This window comes from Anser brachyrhynchus, assembly GCF_964034855.1.
Source record: "Anser brachyrhynchus genome assembly, chromosome: 4".
Lineage (NCBI taxonomy): Eukaryota > Metazoa > Chordata > Aves > Anseriformes > Anatidae > Anser > Anser brachyrhynchus.
In genome coordinates, this window is record NC_137698.1 from 38221175 (window position 1) to 38244011 (window position 22837).

The following is a 22837-nucleotide window of genomic DNA, read 5'->3' on the forward strand; positions in this document are numbered from 1 at the left end:
GGTTAAATTCATTTTGACATCTGAATGATTTTAAATCCTACAGTTTTAAAGCAAGGTCTTCTGAGGGTCAGTGTTTTCTGTGTCAAAGCAGAACCTATGCTTACCTCTTTGTTTACCTCCATCATGCCCTTCCTGGGGCTGGTTGATAGCCGGGCTGCTACCCAGAGCAGTTCAGGCTCCTCTGAATTTGTAGTCTTGGCTCTGTGCTGAGGGAATGGGACAGGGTGGCTGACTGCTAAATACAATCTGCAGAAAAAGTCATTATCTGCAAGTAGGAGGGGTGTTGCGGCATTGCTGAGCAAGGTTTCTGAACATCTTTCATTGATCATTCCAAGCCTCTCCCTAAGTCATCTTCCAAGCCTCTTCCAAGCTGACCCACTTTAACGATGTCTTGCTTTCCTGCAAAATATGGTGCATCCTTTGGTCAAGCCTCATAACCACATCTGCTTCCTTGTCTTTTCCTATATGGTCACCCTCCTTTATAGGTCCACTTCCCATCTTATACACAGCTTAAGTTGCTGATCAGGCAGTAATTCCAGAAGGAGCTAACATAATTGTCCATCTAGAAAGTGATAGGTCCTGCTAATGAGACAGGCAGCTGGAAAGACTGAAGAATCTCCTGGATTCCTCTTGTGATTCCCCAGTGAGATGAAACCTGGACACACACCTTGTACGTCTTCACCCATCACTCTTTCACCACATGTGCAAAATCCAGGTTCATGTGCCAGAAGGGAGACCCAGCTCACTTCAGCTAGGTGCTTGGTTTAAGTGAATGGAGAACCACCTCTGCAAGGCTTCCCACTACATGCCCTGATCTGTTCATGTAGATGTAAACTTAGTGGGGAATTTCTGCAGTGGATTCCAAAACTATCTTCCATTATGGGCTTGTGCACCTGTAGCTAGCGTGTCAGCTACCCATACAATCACACTTCCTACAGTCATAGAAAATATGGTTACATTTCAATTTTGATTTTAATGTGTTCAATTTTTAGGAGTGTATTTAGCACAGACAACTCCATGGTTACATATGAAAGTGAAAGGTAGGTAGTAATACTCACATGGCTGAAAAAAACAACTTTTTCTCCTCTTTTCCAACCTGAGAAGATGGCCAGCAAGTAGGTGGCTGCCCTGATGTTATGCCCTTTTCATATTATGATGATGAATTTGTGAAAGGAAAGCATAGTCAACCTGCTTCCTCAGCAGCATGTTCCTGGAGCCCTCCTGAAAAAGTAAGAGTATGTCCATGAAAGACTGTGGGACTTGTTTGCATCAAGCAACATCAGGTTACAGAGCTAATTGAAGGTGCTTTGGAATTACATGACAGGTTAATTCCTGGAGGTAATTCAGCAAACTGTGACTTGCTGTCTCAGCCCTGTAACAGCCAGGACACAGACCTAAAAAAAATAAAAATAAAAATCTCTTTCTGTTGTCAGTGAACCACAAGATAGGAAGACAGCAAGAGGGAGATGTTTAAGGTCCAGACCTGTTGGCAGGATTTCTTCCATGTTGTTTCTTCCCTTTAGCTTCTTGTTTCCTCTAAAATCATTTTGAAACCAGGTGGGCTTCATGCTTTTTGCAGTAAGGCAAAAGCCAAAGCAGAAAGTTGTCCCACTAGGGCTGTGGAAGGTCCTGTGCATCCTGGGTTAGGGTAACAATAACCTCCAGGGAAGGATCTAGTTTAGTATATGACAGGCATTGTATGGAGGGTCAAGCAGTTCTCTGAGAAAGAAGACTGGTGGTCATGGCTTTGCATCAGGGTTTTGGGCCATTGAAGAGAGAGATGAAATCTTTGAAGTGGGCTTGGGAAGATGCTTCCCATGATGAAGTCTGCTAACTTGATCTGCGGTACAGGAAATGTGTCTGATACCTCATCCTGATGGTATAGCTCATTCTTCTCGAGGCACAAGGTGATCTCCTTCCTCCAAAGGTAATAGTTTAGTAAGGCCATTAAGAGAGGAGCACTTGTAATTTCTCTTCCACAGCACCTACTGTCATTTCCTTCCTCAGGAATAGACAAGTGATGCTTTCCATGCTACTGTCCTTTCTTTTTAAATAGTAATGCCATCTCCACAAGACCACTGCATCTGATATGCTTAACTCCTTCCAGTCCAGTATTGAATGTTGCAGCCTTGGTAATGAGATTATGGGATTTATGATTATAAATCTCTAAGCTTCACTTTAAACCCATAAACTATTGTAATGCCTCTTATCTTCTAGGGACAACGATTGGTTAGTGATAGCATGCCTTTCATTTGGAAAGAAGAATCCTTTGAAAGTATGACTTTACTCCAAGATATTCCTGTTCTTTCAAAAATTAAATAATTCTCATTTGCATTTAAGTCATGAACTTGTCTATTTAAGATAGACAAGAGAAAACAAACATGAAAACAAGCAGATCAAAGATGTACATGAGTCTTTAATCTTGTCCTATGCCCTTGAAGAATGTGCAAAAAAAAAAGAGCTGAGACATTTCATTAGTTTAAGTAATAATAATGATAAAAAGGAATCACAAGCAATTCCTGAAGGAGGACGCAATGGCTCTTGTCTTGCTGCATGTTATCAGTCTTTCTTTGATTTACATTAAAGAAACAAATAGCTGGCAAGAAATGTTTCCAACTCTTGTCTGATCTGTTTATTGAAGGGAAACTGTGAGCAAAAATGTACCACAGAAAAGATGATGTGCAACTACAAAAAACTCCCTTACATGTAATAATTAGCTGTGCCGGCATGCTCGTATGTAAATCTCATATGATAGCCAAGATCATTTTCACCTCTTTAGCCAGCCCTGAAATTGCTCACTGCTTTCAGTATTGCACGCATTTTGTCAATCTTCCATGTCTCCAATCTAATAAGCTTAGCCTCTAAATTAAATTCGGCGATTTTAATTGAATCCAAAGAACAACGTGGTAATTTATTAATCATATCTGGGTGATGATTAGCTCCCAATTTACAAGCAACATCCAGCTTCCTTCCAGTTTTGGCTCCGTGCTCTCCCCGTCTCCAGCTGGAACCCTTCCCGCTGACAGGCCCCTCTGAACTCCGGCACAGGCAGTGTTCTCGGCCCGAAAAGTTGAACGTCTTCTGAGTCACCAGAGCTCCCGAATCTCCCTCCCAACTAACAGCACATGGCTGGAAACATGGACGGGGGGCAGGGGAGGTGAAAAGAAGAGTTTGTCATCTGTAGCACCTCGGGGTGCACTGTGTCATAAACTGTCACAAAACCGACAGGAAGGCATCAGAGTAGGTGTTGCTGTGCGATCCTGTGTAAGATAAGAAGAAATGGGAGAGGTCACCAATATGGTCTGGGGACAGGGCCATGCAGTGAACGAGGAGAGGCGGAGGGAACTGGGCTTACTAAGCTGGGCGGAGAGGAGGCAGAGGGGCTCTGCCTCCGGCCTTCGGCAGCATGATGCATGAGGCGGCGTTGGGCTCTTCTCGGAGGTGCACAGAGAAAGTGTAACAGTCACAAACTGCAACAAGGGAAATTCCCTTTATCTGATAATAATTAAAAAGGCTGTGAGAGCAGTGAAGCACTGGAACAAATTATCCCCAGACGTTGTGAAATCTCCCTTTCTGGAGATAGTCAGGACTTGACTGGACACAGCTCTGACTTTGAAGTTGACCCAGCCTTGAGCAGGGGGTGGAAGCACATAACCTCTAGGAGACCTTTACAGCTTGTGAGTCTGTATCCAGCTCTCCTTGTTGTGTTAGCACAAGCGAGCAGCCAAGTCCTGGGAGTGCTCTGGTACAGGCACAAGCTCAATAGCACAGGCTGCAGAGGTAGCTCCACAGGGTGGAGGACAGGGTGTTTTACATCAGGCTGTTGTTACCTGCTTTAATCCTGAGTGGCAGTGACCCTGTCAGCACAGTAACAGTGTTTGGGAAATACGTGAGAACAATTGGAAATGTCACATGGTAAGTAATTCACAGGCTGCTGGAGGGGAAGATAGAAAGGAAAAGAAGTGAATGGTTATGTATGGATAGGATGTTACTGCAGGACTACATAGTGCTTTACCTGTAAGAAACTGCAGATGCTTTAGCTTCCTTTTTTTCCTTGCATTACTCCTGTAAAGTAAGCAAGCTCTATATTGCAGGAGAACGGAACAGCAGAGAAGATGATTCATGTTTTTCGTTGTTAACAAGTTATCACCTCAGTTGCAGCACTTAAATTTTGCTGGGGATCATGAGCCAGACCTGGTATAAAGACCTCCTGAATCTTAAGTGTAGCGTTCGTTCTGCTTACCAGCCCAGGCCTTGTTTATTAATGTGTTTTTTACAAGTATAATTAAAAAAAAAAGGAGAGGGAAGAAGTAGGATTCCCAAGCAGCAGACTCGTTACATACTCTTCTACTGACTTAAATAGAATAGGTGCCATAACCATCACAATGGGCTCGTGCAGTCTCCTCTGGAACTCCATTAGCATAGCTTTGCCTCATCAGCCATGGGTTACCAACAAGCCTAGAATACCTACTGTGCGCTTACTCTGAATAACAGCGTGACTGACCTCATCTGTTTACATTTATACAGCACTGTCCTGTTTCATGTGCAGTTGCTTCAGATTGTTAAGAAATCTAGTGGAAAAAAAGCGATGAATTCTGCATGAAGAGATACTCTTTGCTTAAGAACCAATTTTCTGTTACAGCGCCGGCTTGGAGATGCTGCAAAGAAAGCAATCAGCAAGCTGCAAGTCAGAACAATCAGGAAAGGTGATAAGGTAATTTTTCAAATTGCTCATTACCAAATGAATGTCTGCATGGAGTATTCCTTCAGACCACTGGGACAAAGAGGCAGAAGAGGAATGGCAATTGCTTATTAAACTTGTGTCTGTCCTTCAGGTGGTGGAGCAATACTGGTAAGCAATTTATGGATGGAATGGAGTAGGGAGAGGAAGAGGTGAAATTATCTGAAGATGCAGAAAATCCTGAAAGTGCAAACATGCTACCTAAATCTGTGTGCTTTCCACATTTCAAACTGGATGCGTGTTGAAAGTCTGACTTGCTTTTCTGGAAATGCATGATTGATTTTGCAGCACGCATCGGTGACTGTTTTACTTTGTCACATAAGCTCTTGTATGAAGAGATTAGCTAAAAAAATAAAAAAATGATAATGATGAATGTTCTCTTTCCTGTAGGAAACTGAGCCAGACTTTGATAACTGTGCTGTTTGTATTGAAGGCTACAAACCCAATGATGTTGTCAGAATTTTACCTTGCAGGTAAGTTAAAGGCTGACGATGCTTTAAGCTCTGATAGTGTCTCTACTTCAAAAGATAGGCTCTGTTCTTAGAATATCACTCTGAGATTGTCTGAGAGCTTGGTGGAAAAAAGGAGAGTTTATTGTTTTGATTTATTCCAAATCTATTCTATAAAGACATCTGAAATGCCTATTTATTCTACTTGAAATGAAGGTAGCATTAGTGGTGGTGAAAACCTGAGTTTAGCATGATGGTCAGAATTTTTGTCTGATCTGGATGTCTAACAAAGTTTTCAGTAAGATTTTTGAACTAAAGAGTTTGATTCTTCTATTTTTCTCAACAGTTTAATATTAATCTAAAATAACTCCTTTAGAAGAACTTGCCAGTGACTTCAAGGTGAGTCCTGGGCTGAGCAGCCAGAGATAGAGCAGGCTAACTGCTCCCCATGGAAAGAAACTAGCACTACTTTTGCTGTACTGTGTTGTGACCAGATGTTAGGAGAGGGATGACTTCTTTCAAAAAAAAAAAAGTTGAGTAGAAGCAATAAGCCAAAAGGGAATGTGAGAAAGACCATGTTATCTATTGCTGCCATGAAAATATTCATAGGCATGTAGGACATAGAGGTGACAAGAGTTTTTTACGGTTGTTCTTTCTCATTTCTTCCCTTCACATGACCATGCCCAGTGCTGCACGCACACTCACAGTGATGTGACACAGGAGTGCAGCCTTTTGCCACCTATAACAGCTGTAGTCACCTCTCTGTGTCATTTTATTATCATCCATGAAGTGTTAGCTAACAAAAGATTTCTCTAAATAAATCAATTTCTTAGGAAATTTCCTAGGAACAGTGGTTCTCCCAAGAGAGCAAGGGCAAGTGCTTTTTACCCTAGAAAGAGTGATCTCAAGTGCAGTATATATAGAGCATAGATTTTTATGGAGTTTCTTCTGCTGGATACGTGTTCATTGGCTTGAGAAGCTGAAATATTTGTTTCTTTTCCTGCTATGTTTTTCCCTAGTAGATATTTGAATGTTACAAGCTGTCCATTTCTGTTCATTCATATGACTCATTAATCTGTTTACTGCCATCATTAAATGGCAAACAAAAAGCAACAGATTAATCATAAATTTGACCTACTGTAAATCACCCACAATGACAAATTGCATATGAACTCTTTTTTTCTGCAAACACACACTTCATGAAGCAGAAATACAGACAAAAATGAGAAATTACCAGAAAATGTGGACCTTGCATTGGCATCAAGCCTGTTTTCATAGAAGCATAATAAAGTTTGGAAATTGTACACAATAGAGACAGGCAGTTTTCAGAGGTAGTTATAAAACAGCAAAAAAAAGTCTACTCTTTAACTTTCGTTTGTGTCTCGCCTCATAATTCAGTGAGGCTCCAGTCAGATTTTGTCATGCACAGTGTTGAGTCAAGCAGAGTGAATAGGAAACACATAGTTAACAGGTGATGTTCAGTTCTTGGCTGACTTAAAAGGTCGCCTAGAAAATGACTCATGCTAAAAGGTTAGCAGCAGCAGATCTGTCTTGTAAAATACTCACAGTTTGAGCCTAAGCAGTTTTGAATTATAAAAACTAAAAGATCTTTCTCAAGCCGCTACTTCACAGACCCTGGCTTTCCTGTTGGCCGGATTGTGAGGGCAGTATCTTAAACATTAATTCACATGGGCTTGGACTTCCAAAACAGGAAAATGCTAGTCATGATTCTTTCTGCTGCTGTCAGACTTTTCTCCTCAAAACAAAAAAAAAAAAGAAAGCTTTCCGTCTCTGTTAAGTGAGTAGGAGAGTGTTATATCGTTATATCTTGATAAAGGCCTACAGACACTGTAGGTTTCTTCCTCCAGCATCCTCAGTTAAACCGTTTGTAGTTTCTAGTAAGGGAACTGCATTAGTCAGCCCTCTTTAATGAAAGGCTGGCATTTCACTGAGCCTTACAGAAGCCAATACCATGACACCAGTGCTGGCTGACCTTAGTTTGTCATCTATCCAGGAGCTGCTCAAGATGTAGAACTTTTTACCTGCATAGCCAAATGTGACCCAAGATTTGCAAATGAAAGAGGATGCTTTATCCTGCAGGCTGTGCTGGGAAAACCACTGCTAGCAGACACACTCAGTATGAAGCCCTGTATATCTTCAGATTTTTTTTTATTTTTGTTGTTGTTGTTTTTTAAGGCTGCTGAGTCCTGAGTCTACTAAGAAACTGGTACCAGAATCCACCGGCCAGTATTTCAGCGTATGAGCTCTGAAGTTGTATATACAGATGTTTACTAGCACTTAAGCTGTCTCCCCAAAGCTCCTCTTTTTACAGTTGGCAGAGAGCTGGCACTGGGATAGCCTGTTGTGAATGTAGCCCACACTGGAGAGCTGGGAGGAGAATTCTAGTTAACTTGTGCTTCTTCCGCTCTTTCCTCCTTGGAAGCCATCTCCCCCAACTGCCCATATTAATAAACTTCACTCTACAGAGTGTATTAAATAAACATATACTGACACTTGATGGTGAGGAAAGTGTTGGCTTGCAGCTGTTTTTATGTTTAATGGTAGCAAGTATCACTGAAGTTATCTATGAGAGTGCTGACACAACATCAAATGTAAACAAGTTCACTGTTCCCATAGTGACACATCTTGTCATAGCCCTACTTCCTTCTGCTTGTCCTCCATCTTCAGCTTCAAAACTCCTTCATCTTTTCTGCACGTTCTTTGGAGAAGTTACTTATAGTGGCAGATCCTTTGTCTGCCTTTTACTAAACTTCTCCTAACTTTACTAAACATCCACGGAGAGGCAAGACAATTCTTTCAATGTCATCTCTACTGAGAACTTTGTTTCTTCATAAGTTCTTTTTCAGATTGTTCCATTTCTGTCACCAACAAATGGTTGTTCTGACTCTCTTTGAGCTTGCACAGCTCCTCTGAACCTCCACTGAACAACTGTGATCTCACAGAGTGCTCCACTCCTTCCCTTTCTTTTCATTGGCCTCCTGTGAAAGTCATTTCATCACAACACTTCTTCCCTTTTATTCCATTTTCCCACTTACCCTCATCATCGTGTTCCTTTGCCCTTCCTTCTTCTGCCTTAAGAACAAACAAATAGTAGCACATACGCATCCTATAAAGCCCAAACCTTCTTGTAAGGTACTACAGTGCTGCTCAGCCTCATACCAAAACTCTTCTCAGTCCTATGCTGCTGTCCCATCTCTAATCCAAGCAACTGATGCTTTTAGTCTGGGTCCCTGGGAATGTATTTTTCTTTCTGCTTTTGCCTCCTTTTGTCTAAGCTTGCATTTTTCTTTTGGGAAAAAAAAAAGTGTGACTGCTAGGTTTGTTTGCGTGCAGTTCAGAAAGTTGGAACTAGGACTGGAAGGTGGGAGGAGAGCAGTTCCCCTTACCCTGGAAAAAAAAAGCTTCTCATAATTGTTGGCAAGTCAGAAGTTTTACAAGAGTTTTACAAAGATAAAATTATTATTATTATTTTTGGGCTGAGCCCAAAATAAATCTTTTTTGTTGTATGTTCAAAATTGCAGCTTTAAAGAAAATTGAAATGCATTTCAGACAAAAGTAATCTCCTGTTAAAAAATATTAAGTGCTAATTAGATAACACTAAATGAAATGCTCTGGGATTTTGAGATTCTTTTCCTTACTTTGTGACTCTTTGAGCTTTACACAGCCCTGTGCAGTCACAGAGTCACAGAGCAGTGCAGGAGGGATCCCAGGAGGCCACCACCCCCATGGTGCGGAGGCATTGGCTGTGCACGTGTCATTCTTGGGAGTTATTTTTCCAACACACTGCAGCCTCTAAGGATGGAGACTTTGCAAATTCCCCTGATAATTTATTGCAGTGCTTTGCCACCCTGACAGCGGTGAAGCTTTTCCGATTGTGTAACCTGAATCTCACTTGCTGCAGTTTGAACACACCATCGTGTCTGTTATCCATCCCTAGGAGAGGTGAAGAACAGTTCGTTTCCTTTCTGCTTATGGAAAACTTTGTCTTGTATGAGGATTGTTACAACATCTCTCTTATTGCCTTCCTTTTTCGCAACTAATCAATTACAGTTCTTTTGAGAAACTTTTCAGCCCATCCAAATCAACATAGTTTTGCAATGCATGTGGTTGCACACAACAGGAAAAAAAAAGCACATATTTTCTTCAGCTATGACTTTCATCGTCAAAGCCATGTTCCTGGCTTGTGTCTGAAACATCTCTCTTGCTGTCTCCCTGTGTGGATCATTACTTCTGAACTCATCCACGGTGCTTCTACCGTCTCCTTCCTTTTAAAACTTGAATCAGTCAGAAATGTAGAGAGAGAAGGATTTTTTTTTCAGTTGATCTTTTTACGTCTTTGTCTTAGTGTGTGACTGAAATATCATTGTTACACTCTCATCTTATTTTGTGCTGACCCTTATTTTAACTGAATTTAGACGGTAAACTTATCAGAGCATTGATCAGTCAAGGATTTGTTGAAAGCCATAAGTATATATACAGTGTTATAGCTAATAAAGAGTAAAATAAACCTTCAAATCCTAATCTGCAAAGCCTGCAACACTGCTTTTCCATACAAAATGCTTACATGTATGGAAATAGATAATATGAGCTCTCTAATTGTACAATGTGGTACAAAAATTTTAAAATTGAAATCTTTATCTGATTTCAGTAGCATTCCATTTTTGTGTTGATTTTTGTCTAATAATCAACATCCTTTCGTTGTACGTATTAAATCTAAAATTAATATAGCCGTAATACACTGTGACAGTGTAGTATTGGGAAGTGCCAAGTGATGTGATCTGTCATGTATTTAAATTACTCAGCATTGGTAGGGTTTCTTTACAGGATTGTTTTTTGAAGCCAACTTTAAAAATGCTAACCTTCAGTTTTTGAAGTCTTTAAGCCATGAAAATTCCAAGCTTTTGGTGATTAACAAGCATAATGAAATGCTGTAATATGAACTACAACCTGACTGAGGCTTGCAAAGCTAGAACTTGAAAACAAGAGGGGACTTTCCAGTGTACAGTAACCTGGCTCGATAGAAGTTACATATTTTTTTTTATCTGAAACAGATTTTGGTAATGGAAATTTAGTGCACTATGTTTTTATCAGGTGAGACAAGCCTTGTTTTGAGGAGGGTTGTGAACTGTAGTAGCCTTAGTAGAGTAGTGGTTTGAACTTAAAATATCACAATATTTCATTTGCATCAATCATATTGACATGCAGGATCAGATGTGGTGTGACACAGTTTGGTATCACAGCCAACTGATATAATTAGAGTAGGTCAAACTGCCAAGAACAGATCTGCCCTTTCCCATAGTTGTGTGAAGTCAGACCAAGTACAGCAATGTGACAATTCGCCACGTAGCTTTGTTTCTCAAAGATTCTGTTTCTTCTAGAAGTAGTGAGAAAAATATTCAAGTGAAAAGAATAACATTCTGAGATTTCACTTAGTTTTGGCTTTGCATTTCTAATGTTATTTAGAACTGAAGCCAGCTGGTATGCCAGTCAGCTAGTACGTGGGCCGATACCACATTAGTAAGAGCCGGGGTTGCAAATCGATATTGATAAAGGTGCACCTCAGTATCTTCCATCCGAAGTTGAAAGGCTATGTGTATCTTGTTATGTGAGAGACGCTGTGACAGAGTACAGCAGCCAGCCCATTCAGCTGAATATGTACCACTTAAATATTTAAAATTATTTTGGTACATTAACTGTGATTGTGGCTTGCTCAGAGATTGCATTTCCTAGTGGAGGCTGGCATATGCTGCGATATGCCCGCTCCAGGTGGAGCACTGGGCCGCTGTGAGCTGTGCCCAGCTGCTGTTACCTGCTGGGTTTGCATGGCTTGGCTGTGCAAGCGGTGCGAATGGGTCAGTGACAGCACAGGGAAGCGGAGGCTGGAGACTGCTCAAATGTGAAAGTTCAAGCAGACAGAAATGTGACTTTCAGGCTCTGCCAAGTAAAATGTGGGACACCTGTTGCCTTAGGAAAGTCAGAGCTGATCTATATGTTGTTTCAAAACAAGTCTTAGTGTGCACCTTTTGGGGCAAGTTTTTATGTATAAACCCTCATATTTCAGAATACAATACCCTATTTCCATTTTGCTTAGGTTATTCATTGTTTAGAAAAGATTTATTTAAAAAATGTTTTAAAATATTACTTTTTTTTTTTTTTTTTTTTACTAATTTTCCTACATATTAGTATAGTTTCTGAGGCTATGAGTATGGAAATTTTCCCTTTTCTTCAGAAGGAGGGGAGCCAGCCAAAAGCAAACTATCCCAAGCCACAGAACACAGAAGTAGAGAGCAGGTGCATTGCCTACAAGATAAGCCAATGGCGCAATACTGTCAGCCCAAATATGCCACCTGTGGATCAAGGAAAAGAGAAAGAAGCAAGAGAGAGGAACTTATCTGCCTTAGGCTGAGCCTTAGGTGCTTTATTTGACCTCTTCACCAGCGTTTCTTAAATCCTGAGCCCCACATTCCTGCATTTTTGCAACATTCACCCTCTACAACCGTAGGATAACAGAATATGCTCACAAGAGAAAATACAGCTGTCAGTCAGGTTTGTACACTAAATACTTCCATGTTCAGTCTCAGTTTGTGTCAGGCCAAGGTAGGTAAGTTTTCAGTTCCTCTGCCTGGACAATGTGTAAGAAAAGTGGCCCAGCAGCTACATGGCTCAGGTAGTTAATTAGTGGTCACTTCAGATGGAGCATGGGATTAGCAACAACCTCTTAAGGGCTGGAATTGTTTAGGAGTTCACTTTGATGGGCAAATTCTAAAGAAAGAAAAGTCAGGGAGAACCCTTTAAAAATATCACCCTGATTTTTCCATTTAAATGAAGAGTAGCGTTTTTTTTTTTTAAACTTGCTTTCCTTATGTGTGCATCCTTAAAAATAATACCAGAACTCCAATGGCTTCACCTTTGTGTAATCAGGTTTGTCTGCAGAACCCTCAGGAAACAGTAATGTGATTTCACCAGCAAGTAGGTTTTGTTTACTGACAGCCTTTAACGTTTAAAGAATATGGGTTTTGCTTCTGCACTTTGTGTATTTTTCCTAATTCTCTGTTTGTGTACATCTTCTTTTCCAAACTCAACTGAGTAATACTGTGCATATGCGCTTGACATGCTGCAGAAATCATTCTAAAGCTTTGTCTGCATAGGATATAGACTTGCAGTCCTTGCAGAGGTCACAAACCGCACCATTTGAAGTGCTTGCACTTCACTGAATACAGAAGAAGTGTCTGGTACTAAGTGATAAATTGTGCTGTGGTGGATTTGAATTAAAATGTCTTGTTTCTCATTGCAGGCATCTTTTTCACAAGTCCTGTGTAGACCCCTGGCTGCTAGACCATCGTACCTGCCCTATGTGTAAAATGAATATTTTAAAAGCTCTAGGGATCCCGGTAAGCACGTTGCAGAGGAGCTGGTTGGGGCAGATGGGAAACGCCAGCCACTTGGTTGCATCCCCAGTCCTTTGCCTGTCTGTTCCCATTCTACTCTTCCTGCCACATTATTGATTTGTTTGTTAATTTGCTAAAGGTAATACAAGCTGAAATGTGTGACTCGACCTCTCTCCTGCATCCCACTTCTATCAGCAAGAAAGAATGCGTGTTGAGTGTTGGGGTTTGTGTGTCTGTGACGCCCGGCCCGGCTTATCGAGCAGGGGATTGCTTACTGGTGTTTCAGTGGATTTATACATTGTTTTGTACAGCTTTCGTTTGTGTTTTAAATCAGGGCTGTGTTTTTTTGTTTTTGTTTTTAATTCCACGCACAATTCAAATCTCAAAGCAGAAGGTCTACAAATAAAAATTTCCCTGATATACCAGTTGAGAACAGCTAATTGCTCATTCGAGGAAGCCAAATCTCTTTTCTGTCAGATTTCTCTTAAAGTCTATCTGTAGCAAGCTCTGTATTGCTAATTCCAATTAGGAATATGTCTACCAGTAACTAAGCACGTGGCAGACCCCATGCTAAAAAAGAAGTGGTTAAGCTCTTTGCTACTTGGTACAATTAGGTGTGGTTAGAACTTGTTAAAAAAAAAATAAATCTTTTTAGGTTGCTTGTTTCTATCCAGATAGTACATGTACTGTCTGCCAGTTTCCTAACTGCAGTTATCACAGAGATCAGGGGCTTCTCCAGGAAGAAGCGAGTCATTTCTCACAGAATGCGAGGCGTGCCATGTGATAGTGAAGTTCAGTACTGAAGCACTGGTCAGTACATGAACAGGTGCTCTAAACGCCCTCCCCAGTTACATGTTAGCTCACATATGAGAGAGCTGTATAAAATAAAATAGATCGCAGAATTACAGAATGGCTGAGGTTGGAAGGAACCTCTGGAGCTCATCTAGTCTAGATGTTAAGGTCTTCCCAGAAAGTTTAGTACCATCTGTCAGTATTTACATCCAGAATATGGCTCTCAGACTTCACTGGCAGCTGCTGAAGGCTAAGCATGTACGCAAATCAGACAGGTTGTCTGAGGCTGGGTACATCAAGGGGAGGAAAAACGTGCCTACAGACCTCTTGCAAAAGTTTTGGTTTACAAGACTGGCATTACTATACATGAACAGTTCTGTAGCGGCAGGTATAGAATCTAATTGCCACAACTAGGAGTTAAAAGCACCATTCAGTGTCCTCAGCCTTTGTTTTAGCTCTCACAGCCCCTGGTCTTGTTGTCTCTGTACTGTGTGGCAGAAGGGGGATCCATTCTGCTTCCTCAGTGAGAACTTTCCACATGGAGATTCTGTGGAAATAGCTATACTGATCTTGTAATTAAGGATACTGTTGTAACCCACATACACAACTGGGTCAAATTAAGATTTCAGAGTCAGCCTCAGCACTGGTCTGTCTTAACATCCAAGTGTTTGATTTTTAGTGTTAATGTTCCACTAGCCAAGTTTGTTCAAAGGCTTTTATTTTATTAATTTCTGTAAAAAAATTCCTAGTATGTTCTAAGATGACAAACTGAAAACAGCCTGCTCCATCATTTGGAGAAAGCATACTGGCTGCCACGTGCATGAGGCATTGGTTAAAGTTAGGGAGGGAGAGGGAAGAACTGCATGTTAGCTTTACCCCTTGAGGTGAATTACAGTAGGAACGGTTGTCCATGGGAACTGGGAACATACGGTAGCCTTCATGTCAAGGGTTTCCTCTGGCTGACAGCAAAGGGAACAGGAGTCTGAGAGCATCTGGTAGCTTGGGGGTTAAAAATTCTTGTACTGCTATCAGTTCCTGCTCTGTTTTCTCCGCTTTCTCTTTTTAAAATCTGCCTTAACTTCTGCTGCTGCTTCTCCTACCTTGTCTCTTGTCCCTGCTTCTTCTCTGCATAGCCCCCTCCTGCCTGGTGTCACTGCCCATGCTTCTGCTCCCTGCTCATCTCACAAGACCTCTTCTCTACCTGCACAGACACTGAGCATCCTCACCCTTCTCCTTGCCCCATAGCAGCAGCTTGGGGCAGCTTGGGAGGGTGTTGGTCCTGTGCAGTGGTTTCTGGTGGCACAGCCAGCTTCCTGGCACCACACAAAGCCCTGTTCTCTTTGGAGCCTGCAGTTGTCAGTCCCTAATAAGCCACCAGGCTCCAACAGCACACATGAACTGATTTTTTCAGAGGCTCATAATTTAGCCAGATGTCAGTAGGCTGTTGTGGGAAAAGACATTTCCCAGGAAGAAGCTGTAAAGCTCTAGGGCTTCTCAGCAAGAGGTGGCAAACGCTTCTGTAGAGTGGATAAAGCAAAATGCCATTCCCTAACCACGTTCTTGAGCCTTGCTGAGCCATCTTAGCTGAAATTTCCACAGAGAGAAAAGAAGCCTTAGGCAGGCAGCAGTCTCTGATGGGAGGCTTGAGCACCAATTTGCCAAGGACCTTTGCAGACTTCACAATGGGAGGAATGAGGAAATCTTACCATAGGCAGGACTATTAGTTTTTCTACTGCCAGCTGAATGTTTGTCCTATGGTTGTTGTTAAAGAGCTGGCTTGTGCAACTGTGGATAGATTGTGCTTCATTTAGCAGGAAGACCTGGGATTTTCCAGGAAATGGTTGGTTAAAAAAGAAATTTCTAAATATTTCAATTCACTTCACATCTAAACTCTCCATTTAATTTGTAACAATGACTTCAGATTATCTGCCCTAAAACCAGGATCTTCAGGCTGCAGTGAGGCACTAAACTGACTGCACTGATTTTCACGGTAGCTGAGCACCCTAACATCCCAGCTTTTCACCGTGGCACTCTGCAGCTCCAGAGGATAATTAACTGAGTATCTATCAGCAAACGTTTGGAGTAACCTTTTCCACCGTCGCTGTGCTGGTGAATCCAGCTCACAGACTTTTACCTCTTTCGGCTGTAATATTTGAAGTGAATTATCAGTGCAAGTGACTTTCACTTTCAAAGACCTACATTGCTTTTGGGATGATCATATCACATAAAATAGTTTCCTTCTGCTTCTCCCTCTTTTCTGCAAATATCTGCTGGATAAGCAGACAGCTGCATTTTTGGCAGCAGATTGGATGACTTGAAGCTATTCACTAAGAGCCTTAGCCAAGCGCTCAGAAGTCAATACAAAGCCTTCCCTTGACTTTAGTGGAATTGTGCCCTCAAAGCACTTACATGCAGGGAATGAGTGAAACCAATATAATTAAACTTAGAAAATGTATCTGGGTCACCCTGACAGCAAAAAACTTAATGTAGTTTTTTCGATCAGTATTTTATATCGTTAGTTTTATAGTATGCTGCTTAATTTGCACTATTTTTCCAACTAAAATGATTCAGGAGTAAAGGGATTAATTATATCAAGCAATGTTATCTTAGCATCTTTTTTATGTTTGGTTTGGCTTTCAATTATTTTTAAACGTTTAAAAGTTAGTGATAAAGCCCCATTCTAGGAATAACTGGAATCAGAGCAAAGGACAGACAACTGATCCCCTGAAAAAATTTTGAAATAATTTTTCTTAGAGTACAAAATAAAAAAGCAGGTCTTTTTTCTTTAAGATATACTGCCCTCAAAGTCAAATGTAATTTTAAAATGAAATTCTGAAGGCATTTGTTATAACAGCTGAGGGTGAGGGAAAGAATGGTAAATCTAATGAATGATTTGGAACCAAGGCCTACAGATGAATAATTGGTGTTTCACTCAGAAAAGTACAAGTTTGGTGGGTTTCATTAAAGTCACGTGTAGCTGAATGTGCCTTTATCCCAGTTGTGAGGAGCGCTCACTGCCTGTGGATTAGGTTGGAGCCAGACAATGGCAATTGTAATTTTTATCCCAAACTTCGGCTTGTGGATACAAGTCATCTGAGGATTGCGTAAAGTTCACGTCTTTTTCATTAGGAACATTTGTGAAAAAATACTCAGGAGATGGCAACAATCAGACGGAATATATGGGAAAAGAAAAAGCATAGTAAGGTCCTACTTCTGCAAAAAATGCAAGCATATGGTAACCCCCAGAGTTCAAAGGGATTACTCTTGTGCTTAAAGCTAAGCCTCTGTTTATGTCTTTGCTGTATATTTTACTTACTTTCTAGATGGCTGCTGTTGGAGACAGACAGGTTCTGAGAATTTTCAGAAATGCCTTAGTAAGTGAGACACCTAAGCATAGCAAAAATCAGATCTATGGAGCAGGTTCATCACCTCTTGACTTTAGCCATCCAGATGCTGGATTTCCAGTCTAGCAGCTTAAGCCCCCTCTCTGTTTAGTGGTGAGCAGTAGGAAGGTAGAAAGGGCAATTCATAGCACTTACCGTAGGGCGGGATGAATCACACAGCAAAATTATCTCAGGCTATTGAAATTAGAGGAAGCCCAACTGACTGATCCAGATTAGCCTTCTGACTCCTGGACAATAATGATATACATAAATTTATGTTTCCTAGCTTAACAATGTATCTACGTAATTGCAGCTCAACCTTGCAATGCCCCTCTGTCATTTTGGGCCTGCCAAACAGTATCCTCATTTCTGAATTATCCTTGCTTTTTGTTATGGTAGGTTAAAACTTCAAGTCCAGATCTTGAAATAGTTATGCAAAAAAGTTTTCTCCATGCCTTGGGGAGAACTAGACCCAGCTGTGTGGGATAATGGCACAAGAATCTGTTTCCTCGGAGAGCAAAAAGAACCTTTTACTCCTATGTTTTACGCCAGTGTTTATGGGGAGCTCCATAGAAGTCACTGCTGTGTGAAGGGGAGCATCAGACTTTTAAACAGGCCTAGAGAAATCAGGGGTGGGAATTAGTTGACTTCTTAGTTGCCCAGCTTGGATGTGGTCTTCTTGCTGGACAAACAGCCCTCCCTGCCCACTTGAATGCTCAGTGTTCTCCCCAAATAGGTGCTTTAACGTTAAGGATGCAGTGCAAAAGGTGCACACCAAAACACCCTCTCATTGCTTCCCTGTAAGCTCAATAGAAAGGCAGGCACTTGACTTGAAAAGCTTGGCCCATTCTGTAGGGGTAGTCATGTTCACTATAAAACTGCAAGAAAGAAGAAATTACAGAGAACTTCCATCCGTGCTGTCTGAATCACAAACGAAGAAAGAGTCTGATCTAAATAAAACTCTTCAATTTTCCAATATTGTTTGTTTGTTTCTTTTCTCATCATTTTATTTATGCAGGAAATACAGCATTAGCAAAGAAAAAGATCTTTTCATGTTAAAATACTGTCTTATCAACAGTTTTAGCTTCTATTTTCGCACCCCACACATAGATGCGCCCACAGGCAGTTCCATGAATTCCTATTCCTGAAAGGTCTGATATCAGCTCAATAAAATGTATATTTAGAGAAACGATAATCATCCCCCTTCAGCTACTGTCTGTGTTTACATTCGTAATCTGACTCAGCAATCTGCCTGTGTTGAGCAGATCATATCAATAAGTGAACTATTTTTTCAATTTACATGCTCCCAAAACCTTTAAGAAGTATAAATAAGGATATTTAGAGATTGTAAGTGACAGTCTAGCACTGAATATTTCCAATGCATGCTTTGGATCTCTCTTCCAACAGATTGCATTAATAGGTTTTAAGCAAGCAAACTGTGCATGTTTATTCATCTTATGTTGCCATTTTCAGTACTTGTTCATAAGCAGTTCCATGGGAATCAAGAAAATGACAATAGGAGCAGTGGGTTTAAGAGAAAATGAAAAAGCCTAAAAAAGTAGGAGCAAGTAAATTAAGCGTTTTTATAAAATCAAAGCTCACTTTTCTTCTTTTTCTTCCCATTAGCCAAACGCGGATTGCATGGATGATATACCTCCGGACTTGGAAGCATCCATAGGAGGACCTCCAACCAACCAGATAACAGGAGCCAGCGATACAACAGTGAACGAGAGCTCTGTTGCTCTGGATCCCCCGGTGCGGACTGTGGGAGTGCTACAAGTCATCCAAGATGTAGACTCCTTTCCCCAGGCTGGGGAGGGTAACTTCACAACAAGCAGTAAGTTCCTCTTTCTGGCAGAATTTGCTCTGAAAGAAATTATTAGAAACCTGAATCACAAACCGATATTTAATGGGGGAAAATGGCCTTTGAGGCCTTTTTTACTGGAGCAGTGACCTTACCTTAAGCCAAGTGGAAATCTACAGGGTAAGTAGATGTAACTATCATGTCATTCTGCTGCGGTGCAAACACTCCCAGCCTGTGCGCAAATCTGTGTGTAGGATAACAACCTCTAGTTGGAGTCCCCCACACGGACAGAAGAACAAGCTATTTCAGTCAATACAAAGAAATACAAATTTATGGTCATCTTCAGATATTGTTTACATGTCCTTTGGCCTGCCTTTCTTCACTGGCCTATGTGACCATGTGGAAGTTATTACCTGCGTATCATAAGATAAATAGTAAATGCAGCAATCACTTCCACTGCCTTTGGACAAGAAAAAAAGAATGTTGAATTCTGTTTTTGCCTTTCTTTTTATCTTCTTACGCCAACTGAAGCTTGTCTGATTATTTATTCATACTTGAATTTCTCATTTCATAAGGATTGATGGTCCTGCACTTGAAAACTTGAGCATGGTGAAATAATGCTGCCGATTTGTACTAAAAAGGAGGAATTTGGAGGTTTTCAGTGTAGTTTTTGCTTGTTCAAGAGGTGCCATTTGAGCTAGTAACCCTGAAAATGTCTGCATGGCTCTGTTTCTAATGTTTCTGATGTTCATTGTTGAAAATCTACTTCTGACAGTTTGAAAAGAATGGTTGTCAGCTGTTTTGAGTGAGGATTGTTTAAAATTCTCACTTTTAGATAAAATAGCAGATCAGTAGAAAATACATATCTGTTTGATACCAGTTGGTGCATTAGTATTGACAAGAATATTGTAGAAAATCATCAGATATACTTGAAGGGAGGTAGAAGAATGTGATAAAATACAGGCTTGTATATGTAGCCAACACAGGTCCTGGAAAAAAATAATATTTTCAAGCATTTTTACGTACTACTCTGACCCTGGGTGTGACGCCAAAAAAATGTGATGTGTAAAAAATGGGAGAGACATGAGAGGGCTAGGCTGAAATGATCATATTTTCCTTCATGTTGCAGCCACTGTCATGGCAGTGAAAATAACTTCTGGAAATACTGGACTTGTGACCTTAGCCATAAATGACCCAGAAGTGGATTTTTAAACTCGTCTTTTGTGGATTAGGTACTTGTTTCAGTTTGGGTCCTTTTATGGTCAAAATACTGGATCCAGCAAGGGGTGTGAGCAGCAAGGTTATAGACCCGGCTGTGATCCGTGGCCAGCCTGTCAGCTGGTGGGATATGACTTTCTCAAGCCTCCTTGGGTGCTGGCAAGGGCTGTTCAAAACAAGATGTTATTTTGTTCCTTCCAGTAATTGTTTTTAAATACATTTGAGGCTGATTTAAACTGTGACGGAAAGATTTTGCCACAATGCTACTAAAGGCTGAGATAGACTCTGGTCTCAGCTGTACCCTCTGAGTGCTCCTGAAGCCAGCAGCTCCCCTGGTAGATAACTACCCTTGTCCCACTGCTCTTTACAAGGTTCAGTGCTGAGGTAGGGAAGAAGGGCCATGAGTGTCCTTTACTCCCACAGCTGTGTGGCCCAAATTGAGAAAAGCCAGCAGCCTGGTGTAAAGCCCAACGTTAGGGGCAGTTCATGCTTTTCATCCCAGGATCTTGGCATGCCAAGAAGCAGTTCTTTTGGTTTGTCGTCAGTGGTAACAATGGTGTAGAGGCAGCCAGGGAGCACAAGAGCTGTAACTCTCCAGCCACGCTCTCCCCCTCCAGGTTTGTTTTGAGAGTTTGCAAAAGCATTAGTGTCCATCCAAACACATTTGTTCTTCATTTTCCACGTTGCCAGCTACGTAACTAGTTGAAAAAGTTACTTTGAGTCAGAGGAGCACAACAGGGCTGCAGATGCTTTATTTTGCCTTTATGCCCTCCCTTTTTTCCCTTGCCTTTGATGACATTGGGCAACAGTCCCTAACACCTGGCAATCCTGAGGGCTGACAGCAGAGTCCATGGATGAGAAACTTGCACCAAGGCCAGTGGGTCTGTCTCAACACTCAGGTAATGAGGCAACAAACCACAGGGCTCCCAGAGCTCACTCACACATCATTGATATGTTGTAGCCAGGAATCTTCATCTGGATTTCTCATCTCACAGTGGAATACAGAACTTGAATACTAGTCAGTTGTAGGTGTGGAAGTTTACATGCTGTCATCACCACATCCAAAGTGGTGCAATTTGCAGTAGTTCCCAGAAGCAGAGCCATTTGGTCTCTTTTTGTAGTGGAGCTCACAGCAAAGATGAGCTCCTTGGAATCAGCCCCAGCTTCCAACCATCAGTGCTGGGAATTTGTACCTCTAGCTGGCATATGTGGCTTTGAGGCTGTTCAGGCACTCTGAAAAGTAGAGCTTAGCATCTCAGGCAGCCTGAACTCTAAGTCAGTGAAAGGGAGCATCCAGAACCACCATATAGTTGTGGTATGAAACCAAATGCTAACTAAATCAGAGGGCAACTGTAGGCTAAATAGCTGGGTCGTAGCTGTCATATAGTTGGGATTTAATAGGCATTGCGACTGCATATTGTATTCATGCTTTGTATTTCTTATTTCCAGAATCCTCATAGTTACACAAGGCTAAGCATGCCCTTTCTGTGAACTATCCTGCCTGGGAATTTATATGTGCTGACACTGATTGCTCCTAGGAATTTTTGCTGAAGTTACTGGATTCTGGCCTCTTTACACAGCATTGGTGACAGGAACATACTCCGAGGCTGAATCTGTGCTAGAAGTTTTTCTTCCTCTTGTTACTGAGTCTCTGTAGACTGCCTCCAATGCAGACTTGACATGGCAGCCTTTACCCAGCACCACAAGCACCCATCTTTGCATCCCTTCTTTTTCCTGGCAATGTTCAGTGGTCCATGACATAAGGGACTTGCTGCTTCTTCCCACCCATTTCTGCAATACTTTTTGCTTAATTGCTGTTGCATCCTTTTGGTTTGTTGATTAATCATTCTGGTATTGTTTTCTTGGTTTGGTTTTAATTTCCCTTTCCAGCGAGCATTCAGAGCCAGAAGGGCTCCCACAGTGTGTCTGGAGGGAGGATATTTCCAGAGTACTGTTCACATCGGGTGAAATTCTGTCTCCATTGAAATCTGGTGGCAAAGCTCCCACCTACTTCAGTGAGAACAGTTTTTCATTTCTGGAACTCGGACAGTGCTTTTCTTTTTATTTCTGTGAGTGTGCTCAGCAGACATTTCCTCTTCTCTCCCTCCCTTTTTCTCCCCATGCTCCTGAACAGCTAATGGCTTCCAAAGGACCCTTGGCAATGTGGTGTGCTGCAAACATCTGGATGGTCTTCACGGGGGGGGGCCTGTCCCTAGGGTTCCTTGCTAAACCAAGCTTCTCCTGTGTAGTAGCACTGAGCACTAAAAAATTGGATGAGCAGTACCTCTCAGCTGGCTTCTACCGAGATCCAAGCCCTCATCAAGCCCCATCCCTTGGGCATGTCTACAGGCCAAAGACTGTTCAGTATTTAGTCTTAGTGACTGCTTTGTGGTGGGATTTCATGCAGGATCCTGGGATAGCGTCTTAAAATGTGGTATTTCTGTAATCAGTTGCTGAAAGTGGATGGATGGAAAAAATGAAAAACTGGAATTGGGGGAAAAAAAGGAGCATGAAAAAATGAGTGAAATACATAAGAGTTCATCTCAGCAGAGTTTCCTGCTTTGACCTATTAGAGCAGGTCCAGAGGAGGGCAATGAAAATTACCAGAGGGCTGGAACACCTCTCCTATAGAGAGAGGCTGAGAGTTATGGTTGGCCTAGAGAAGAGAAGACTAGGGAGAACTTACTGCAGCCTTTCACTATATAAAGGGCACCTACAAGAAAGATGGAGAGAGACTCTTGGGTATGTAGTAACAGGACAAGGGGTAATGGTTTTAAACTAAAAGAAGGTAGACTTAGATTTTGTATAAGGAAGAAGTTCTTTACTGTGAGGGTGAGGTACTGGAATGGGTTTCCCAGAAACGCTGTGGATGCCCCATCCCTGGAGGTGTTCAAGGCCAGGCTGGATGGGGCTTTGGGCAACCTGGTCTGGTGGGAGGTGTCCCTGCCCATAGCAGGGGAGGTAGAACTAGATGGTCTATAAGGTCCCTTCCAACTCAAACCATGTGATGATTCTATGACTCTATTAATTTTCAACTTTCA

At 41.6% G+C, this 22837-nt stretch overlaps 1 protein-coding gene and 1 long non-coding RNA gene across 7 annotated transcripts in view; one reads left to right on the forward strand and one right to left on the reverse strand.

Moving 5' to 3' along the window:
• The window catches only part of LOC308194748, a 310853-nt gene that overhangs the window by 121116 nt on the left and 166900 nt on the right, over positions 1 to 22837 (reverse strand). The window lies entirely within an intron of this gene.
• Positions 1 to 22837, forward strand: part of RNF150 (ring finger protein 150) — a 121524-nt gene that overhangs the window by 70283 nt on the left and 28404 nt on the right. For both annotated transcript variants that reach the window (XM_080591003.1, XM_080591002.1), the window contains exons 3-6: positions 4643 to 4714; positions 5132 to 5214; positions 12506 to 12602; positions 18401 to 18611. In XM_080591003.1, the coding sequence (XP_080447129.1) occupies positions 4643 to 4714; positions 5132 to 5214; positions 12506 to 12602; positions 18401 to 18611 (463 nt within the window). The remainder of the gene's footprint in view (positions 1 to 4642; positions 4715 to 5131; positions 5215 to 12505; positions 12603 to 18400; positions 18612 to 22837) is intronic.